This window comes from Siphateles boraxobius, unplaced genomic scaffold (assembly GCF_051911475.1).
Source record: "Siphateles boraxobius isolate OS27281-9 unplaced genomic scaffold, OSU_SipBor_1 5, whole genome shotgun sequence".
Lineage (NCBI taxonomy): Eukaryota > Metazoa > Chordata > Actinopteri > Cypriniformes > Leuciscidae > Siphateles > Siphateles boraxobius.
Window position 1 is genome coordinate 4525917 of NW_027509141.1, and position 8894 is coordinate 4534810.

The window sequence follows — 8894 nt, forward strand, 5'->3', positions numbered from 1 at the left end:
AAAATTACACATTTAAACGCTTTTCCCTGAAAAAAAAATCTTCATTCTTTTAAATAAACACCAGTGATTTGAAACTGTGTTTTTGAGACTGTCTTTGGTTCACTGCAGTTTTAAGGAGAAAATACTCAGCAATGCTGTCGACTTATGAATTTACACATGGTTTGTCTTAAAGCATATTAAAAACACCACATAGACATATAAACAACATTAAAAACTTGAATTTCACCACAGAGACTTTAAATAACGAGACAGTGCAAAATAAATCAAATTTGCTCAGGATTTGTGTCGAAGAGACGGAGCACAACAGAGAAATAATGGGCACAATCATTTATATCAAAATATGCCTTCTCAAAAGAAATTATATTTTTGTAATAGTAGCTGTAATTGGATTTTAATAACACGTTCTTTACATTTAGGCCCTACAGGAAAAAATAAATAATCCATATCTTCTGGGCCCAGTTGTTCAAAAAGTTTAATCTGGACCAGAATCCTGTTAATCTCATTGTTTTGCTCTCCAGTAATCCATCTTTTGTGCCAGTTTTTTAAAGAACCAAAAATATTAGATGGGAGAAAATTATACAATAGAGGCTAGTATTTCAATGCTTTTGGGTTCTTTCACAAAAGTTTTACATTCCCACGAGAAACAAAAGTGTCTTGCAAAGTTTTACCATGCTTATATGACTGTTTGGATCTTCTATGTTTTGGTTATATATAAGAATAATCCAGTTAAACCACAGTATTTAAAGGGATAGTTCACCCAAATCTTCTGTCCTCATTTATCCACTCTCATGTCCTTCCTTTAATCTTCGAAACAGAAATTCGAAGACCAGACCGAAGAGGTTTCTGTCTCGAAGATTAAAGGAAGGACATGAGAGTGGGTAAATGATGACAGAAGTTTTGGGTGAACTATCCCTTTAAATACTGTGGTTTAATTAGATTATTCTGATATGAAGTATTAGCTGTGGAAAAAAAAAAAAAAATATATATATATATATATATATATATATATATATAATGTCATTTTGGTTTGGTCCCAAGGGAATTACACAGATGTAAGATTCACTCCTTCCTCTTTTAATACAAATATTGGATCGGTTTCCCAAACTTGTCATTTGCTTTCGTTTTCGATCGAACCAGTTGATGCAGGCTGAAGATTTACAGCTCAGTTTCACGAGAGACAATTTATATATAAAAGGACTTTGTTTCACACATCTCACGGTTCGGTAGACGGTAGGCTATACCAGATTAATAACGATTTTGTTCTTCTTATTGTTTAATTATTGTGGCAGTACTTTTGCCGACAATGACCTTACTTATAGCCTAATCCAGTATAATATTCTGGAGCTGCGCTGTTAATAATAATATTGATCTTCAGATTCTTCACTTTGATCACCGACAGCCACTGCGTCTGTCTGCAGTCCAGAGAATATAAAAAACTACATTTGTGAAGACGAATCAAGTAGGCTATCAAATTTTATGTTTGAACGAAATGTTTGAACGTGTTTTTTTCCACAGCTCTGTAGACACTATACGAAACGAAAATGAAACTAAATATGTTTCACTCTTATCGATATTGACAAAAATGCGAGCTACAATATAACGTCGATATTTTATTGTTAATTATAGAGCATGTGTTTGAAGTTCATTATAATGTAACTTTCTGTTTGTCGTTAACCAAGTTTCAATATTTCCTGCACTGCTTTACATTTGACCAATATCAGCAAGTTAATCTTTGAAACGTTTTTAATTTTATTTATTCGTTTTGTTTGTAAAATAAATAAAACTCTTTTCCTATTATTTACTCAAGGCTATAGTTTTCATTGGAGATTCTCTCGCACTGATATTAATTGAACAGACAGTTGAACCAATGGACATTGACGAATATGTGAGTCATTGTATTTATTTATTAAATACACACACACACACACACACACACACACACACACACACACACACACACACACACACACACACACACACACACACACACACACACACACACACACAATGACCTTTATGATTGTTGTTCCTCACAGTTCTCAGGTAGCAGAAACTCCTTTATAGATGATCAAAAACTCCAGATAAATAAAACATTTGTTCTTGGTTCCAGGGGGTATCATTTTAGCAGGGTGAATTTAACAAAAACTTCTTATCCAGACATAGTTGAAATAATGTCACAATATCACCCTGTTTGTTTTCAGTTGCACCATTTCCTGCCACTGGTTTGTCGTGACTCGTGGTTTCTAATTTGGTTTTGTCATCACTGTCAGCTGTGTTATCGTTAATCACCTTGTTTGTCTGTGTATTAAAGTCCTGTATTTTCAGTTCACCTTTGTTCAGTCTTGCTCATTTTCTTGTTCGACTTGTGGATATTATTAAATACCGTCTATTTTTACTGTCTATTATTAAATTAAATATCTTCAAGCATGTTTATGCAGCAGAACCATGACAGAAGACCAGCCCATAAAGTGATATAGATTGCGGCGTGTTTTTGTTTTGTGTCAGTGTTTTCCAGTGTTTAAGATTCACTCCTTCCTCTTTTAATACAAATATTGGATGGTTATGGTCTGCCCTTGTTACACTTCTACCTAAAATAATTTTACGTAAACATTACTCAGGTTGGTACAAAGTTGGGCATTTTCTCACAAATTCAAACTCTCCATTCATAATTATTTTCCCATCAACAGGACATTTATACAGCTGGTTATGAAAGGCCACAACCTTCAGCACCACTGGATGTTGCTAAATTTATAATCAAAGTGGACTGGAAAGAACCATTTCCAGAGAGATGGAGAGCAACCTTACAGAAAGCTCTTCAGAGCTGGTTTCTCAAAACGGAAGGAAAACCCGATGTCCTCAGCCTTAAACTCATGGATGATCCCTCCTGTGCAGAGGTGCAGATAACACCATCAACAGGTGATATGATCATTCACTTGAATAACTTAAATCTTGTGGATGCTAGTTTCTGAATTAACTAAAATACAAACAGTATTTTGCCGTATACACAAGGGCAAATACCAGTCTTGGTGGTAACATTGCTGGTAATAAACATTACACTTACATATTACATTTTTATAAGTTATGAGTAAGTAATAAAGTCAAGTGTTACTGTTTAAAATTTCAAATGACATCAATTGTTAGTCTGATCCCATCAGTTTTATTTTGCTTTAATGAGTATCAAATGATTGAACAGCAGATGATGTGTTTAAAAAGTCAAAATTTCCATCTGTCATGCGAGAGATGTGGCGGTTTGATTTACTGGCCAAGGCTAAAATTAATTACAAACAAAGAAAATTTAGTTTGTTTAAATGACTGATTGATTGATTGAAATGAGCTTTCTTTACAAATGTTATATAGTGTTAAAAGCAAATAAATTTGCTTAAAAATGAAGTGGGAAGCAGCACTGAAACTTTAATGGTGGTAGTGTTACAAATGGATGTTTTGTGGTTAGTGTGAGGAGACAATGACACACAAAGTTTGGTGTCAATATGGCAAATCGTTGCAGACTCAGAATCACCTTGGCATCATGCCATCAAATTTGTTGATGCGTTATTCGAGAACGGCATGCCGGCCGTTGGCCTGAAGATAATCGGAGCCGATTTGGGTGAAAATTTAACCAACAGTCTAGGAGGAGTTTGAAAATGTAGGTTTTCAAGAAAACTAATGGCATAGTTGGAATAATTTCTCTTAGTATCTCAAGTAGACTCAAGCAAGTTTCATTAAGATAGGTGAAACTTATCAAACACTATTAGGATATTTTGAAATTTCATTATAAATTTTGACCAGAAGTCAGCACTATTCTAGAACTTTTTAAATACATTCAGGTCATGGTGCTGATGACCCTTTCCGAGTTTTGTAATGATGCACTAACTAATGAGTTTGTAAAATACTGCATTTTACATACAAATTTAAAATGTCTGACGGTTGACATTATGGCATAATTTGCAATGATGCGTTATTACAGAACGTTTATCAAAAAGCATTTAACTTTTTGCAAGCATGGTCTGAAGATATGAGTCTGACGATCAGACAAACCTTATAGGACGAGGTTCAATCGTCTTGAAAGAATTTTGTTTCTAGCCCTTATGGTTCAAAATTATTAGCATAAACACGAGTGCAACCTTGGACATTTGGTGGCGCTATAGAAGGTTTGAGTTAGACACTCCAAAATTGCAGTGGTCGATGTTCAGACTGTCTTTTATTTATGTGCTAAAATTCACAACTTTCCCGCAAGCTGTTCAATGGGCTGCCATAGACTCATTAGTGAAGAAGGAATAATAAGAAGAGGAACACTAAAGGATACAATAGGTTCCTACACACCTTCTGTGTTTTGCCCCTAATGAACGGATTGACTGAAGCAAACAAAGTTGCTTTGCTCATTTGTGTTCAGAGTCTTGATCCAGTCTTACATAATGTCATCTTAAGTGTCAGAGATAGGCTGAATAAGATGGCAATGCCAGAAGACTGTAAACACCCGGACATTTTCCCAAATGGGGATCATCTGTCAACGGTCTTAATCAACCACATTCATAAGATGCTCAATCTGTATCAAACACACATCTCCTATGGCTCAATATGCCACTTGAATACTTATTTTTATTATTTTTAAGTGATGTTTTACATGTCATCAGTGATGGAAAGCATCAGCAGGACTGTTGCCTCTCTCTCACACAGATCTGTTAGTTTTCTGCTTTTTCTAATCCAGTGAAATCACTTGCTACTGATCATCAACTGATTGGTTTAATTTAGTGGACTTTTACATTTTAAATAAATTCCACATGGGTTTAAACCACATAACAGCATTGTATTCATTTAAATTACTTTATCAAATGATTAGTGTTATTTCGTATTGTTTTAAGACTCTAAATTAAATGTGCTCTTATTTTGTGCAGCTCTAGAAGTGTTAAAAAGGCTCACCCATATATCTTTGAGGTTTAAAGATTATAAGGATGGTACATTTAAGGAAGTGACTGCATGGATTGGTCAGGATAAAGCACGTTCTGTGACTGTTCCACAAAAGTCTGTGGTAAAGGACAACGGAGCGGCTTCAACAAAGGTATCATTTTTACTTTGTGTAGAATCATTTAATCATTTTTCATGTTTTTTCAAGTTTTTATTGCTGAAAAAAGCCATATGCATAGCCAAAAATAAAAATAAACTACAACACTAAATAGTTACTAACTAGCAACTAAACTATTTCTGTTCAGACTCTTAGTAGAGTAGTAGTAGGAATAATACTAATATTAATCTATGATTATAATTAAATTACACTATAATTTGTATATAATTTGGTGTTATAATAATTAAAATATTTCCATTTTACTTCAATCCTTTAATCAAATTCCATCATATGTTTTTAGGTGATCGGTTCTATGCCTGTGACTGTTGAGTCCAGTAAAGCTGCGATAATGACCCCTGATACACCAGTTGTACTGACTGTACCTCTTTATGAGTTCTGGTACATGCATCACACTTACAGAAAGGAGTTGGAGCAAATTGAGAAACAGTATGGAGTCTCTATTAGAGCAGAAGTGTCAGTCTCAATCAAACCTACCAAGAGCCCAAGCCCTGATTCTGTGTTTAAAGCCACTGAGGACTTTGAGAAACTTGTTCAGGGATGTGTTGGTAGTTTTAGTGATGCTGCCATTAATCATAATCACATGGATTCAGATATTGTGAAGCAAGCCCTTCGTCACATCCAGTCAGAGGAGGCAAAGATGATGTTCACCATGTCTGCCAGTGATTGCCTGTTCTTTGGACCGAAGAAACTTACAGACGTCATTAAAAGAGAGGTTGAAGGAACAAGAATGAAAAGCCAATTACATGTCAAATCAAGTAAAATTAATAAAAACTACAACTTTTCTCCACGCAGCAGGTCTTCATTTGACCTTCCAACTCATCTTGAGATGGACACGGTTCATTGGGATCTGATGAAACTTTCTTATAAGAAGCAATTATCTCAGCTTGAAATAAAGTATGGAGTGTCATTTATTGAAGAAAAACGGCAGAAAAATGTAACCATTAAGATTCAAGCTCGATCCAAAGGAGTTCAACATATTACTCTTGAAAGTCATGCCATCAGAGCTTTAACACAACTCTACCAGAAACTTGCATCAGCCGCTGTCACCTGTGAACTCAAAAACCCTACAGACGCAACTCTTGTGGCTTCAGCAGTGCAGAAACTTCAGCAGGAGCATCATTGTGTTGTTGCAGAAGATGCATTGGGTCGCTGGAGGCTCGTTGGACTGCCAGAGCACCTCGGTCCTGCCATTGATGAAGTTGAGAAGAGGCTCCAGAAAAGAGTGTTTGATGACGAGAAGAAGAAATCGATTGGTTACTCAGGGGACGTTCCTCATGCAAGAGGAATCCTAAGGAATCAGACGCCTGATTATGGACCAGGAGCAGTGGGAGGATCAGTACGGGATGAGGGAATGAATTTTAAAGGGCGGAGTGAAGCTGATAAGGGTTTCATTGATAATCTAAAAGAAAATTCTAGAAATGACAGTAAAGATGCTCATCATGAAGAGGAGAATTGTGCTCTTTGTATGGACAAATTCACAGACAAGAAAAAACTGAAATGCGGGCATGAATTTTGTCAGGAATGTATTCGCTTGTCAGTGAAGATTCTGGGATCCATCTGTCCTGTGTGTAAGGAAGTCTTTGGGATATTGGAGGGAAACCAACCGGGTGGAACAATGCGTATAACAAAGAGCAGATCGAGTCTCCCTGGATATCAAGATTGTGGCACTATTGAAATCACCTATGCAATACCCAGTGGTGTTCAAACGGTAAGAAAATGTAAAACTGAATTGTTCTTGACTTGTGATTTAAAATAAAATTAAGAAATCACAATATACTAAATTAAAGCACTTGGCAGGAGGTTTGCAGACCTTGTGTTTCCAATATATCATTCCTCTAGGCCGGGGCGTCTAAACCTGCTCCTGTAAGACCACCGTCCTGAAGAGTTTAGCTCCAACTCACCTCAACACACCTGCCTGAAGTGTCTATTAAACCTAGTGATCCCTTGATTCGCTGGTTCAGGTGTGTTTGATTGGAGTTGGAGCTGAACTCTGCAGGACCTGGTTTGGACACCCGTGATGTAGAGGAAGCACACAAACTGTAGAAGAACAATACAAACACAAATACACAATATAAAGTATAAATAGTTTCTACACTTCTCACAACTGGCTTTTATTTAAAAACCAGACATTTCTCTGATATCAATGACCTCCTTGTAGATCCTTTTGTATATTTGCATTGTTTTGTTTAATGTTATGGTACAGTAATACATCTAAAATCATTTTTAGAAGAATCATCCAAACCCTGGAAAGCCTTTTTATGGGACAACTCGTGAAGCATACTTACCAGACAATCGTGAAGGAAAAGAAGTGCTCTCACTGCTGCGTAGGGCTTTTAATCAGAAACTGATCTTTACTGTCGGGAAATCTACTACGGGTGCAGAGAATGTGGTCACCTGGAATAATATTCATCATAAGACTGCTAGATATGGTGGAAGGTATGAGCTCATGTAAACTCTGCTTTCAATTTTTTTATCATGTCCAGAAAAAACAGTAATCAAACATTACATATTTATTTGGGTGTCATGTAAAAACAATATATTTGATCTTTCTCTGTCCACAGTTTTTCTTATCCAGACCCTGACTACCTGAAGAGAGTGAAAGATGAGTTAAAGGCCAAAGGCATTGATTGAGATTTTGATTTTTTGATTTGTATGTTCCAAAAAGGACATCTAAAAGTTTTTATTACAATAAAAAGAGTCTAGATTGAATATTATTATGAAGGGTTACCTATGCAAGTAGAATATTTCAGTTTTTCATTTTCTTTTATATATTTACTCAGAAACACCTCATATTGGCTTCACTTAGAGCAAATGAATATGCAATTAAGAATTGTTGGTAAAATGTGTATGTATCAATTTATATAAAAAATAACATTTTACAATGTGTCTAAATACTTGCAGGCGTTTTATAAAATATGTCTGCTTTTAATTAAGGTGATGGGCTTTCATGATGTATAATTGTAATAAAATGTTGATTTTTGTTCAGTCGTGATGAAAATGACACACCTTTTATAGTACAAACTGATTTAAGAGTTCCAACTTTTGGAACAAAAAATTGTAAGACATTGTAAACACATTGTCACAAATAAAACAAAGTATAATCTTTTAATGGTCTACAAGTTGTTGTTGTTACAAAGTCTTTTTATATTGTCTTCTAGGGATTAAAATTAAAAAGATGTTTGTATTCCTTATAACCACCTCTTCCTTACCAAACGGCATTGGGAATTCCTGATCAAGCTCTCCGGCTCCACCTTGGGCTTCCATGTCCTCAGTTCGTCCTAAGGTGCTCAGATTTATTGGCTCCACCTAGGGCCTTAGAGCCCATGATGCCAGCTCGGGCTGTTGACCCATTCCTGTCTCCTTTGGCTCCACAGTGGTTCGTCATACTTCAGGCTCTGCCGGGCTTCCCCGTCCCTCTGGATCAATCTTGGTCAGGTGTCACTCAGATCACCTCAGATATGTGCTTAACACTTAGTCAGGGGATTTGTAATGATCTTGACTTCTGATCGTTGATTTTGCATATTTTTTGCAAACTGTGTATTTTTCTTGACTTGAGTTTAGAACAGAAATCACCACTATGCCTCAACAAGAATAGATGATATTCAGTTAACGTAAAAGGCTGAAAAAGGTATGTGATTAATGCAGTGCAAATAATCAAGTTATACATGTTTTTTTTTTTTTGTGTTTTTATAATGTATTTATATTTCCTACTCTTCTTTCTCCTTGCTCATATTTTGAAGTTACTTAAATAAAGGAAAGGTAACAAAAGTTGTTGAATTTATTCTGTCTGTCAACAAATTTTAGTTTTGAAACA

At 35.7% G+C, this 8894-nt stretch overlaps 1 protein-coding gene across 1 annotated transcript; it reads left to right on the top strand.

Moving 5' to 3' along the window:
• Positions 1-1110: 1110 nt before the first annotated feature.
• Positions 1111-8193, top strand: LOC143712229 (E3 ubiquitin-protein ligase DTX3L-like). Its single transcript, XM_077204553.1, has 8 exons — positions 1111-1230; positions 1376-1459; positions 1808-1885; positions 2688-2916; positions 4893-5056; positions 5361-6788; positions 7308-7516; positions 7642-8193. Exons 3-8 carry the CDS (start codon positions 1868-1870, stop codon positions 7709-7711), a joined length of 2118 nt encoding a protein of 705 aa, XP_077060668.1. The 5' UTR covers positions 1111-1230; positions 1376-1459; positions 1808-1867; the 3' UTR covers positions 7712-8193.
• Positions 8194-8894: the final 701 nt, after the last annotated feature.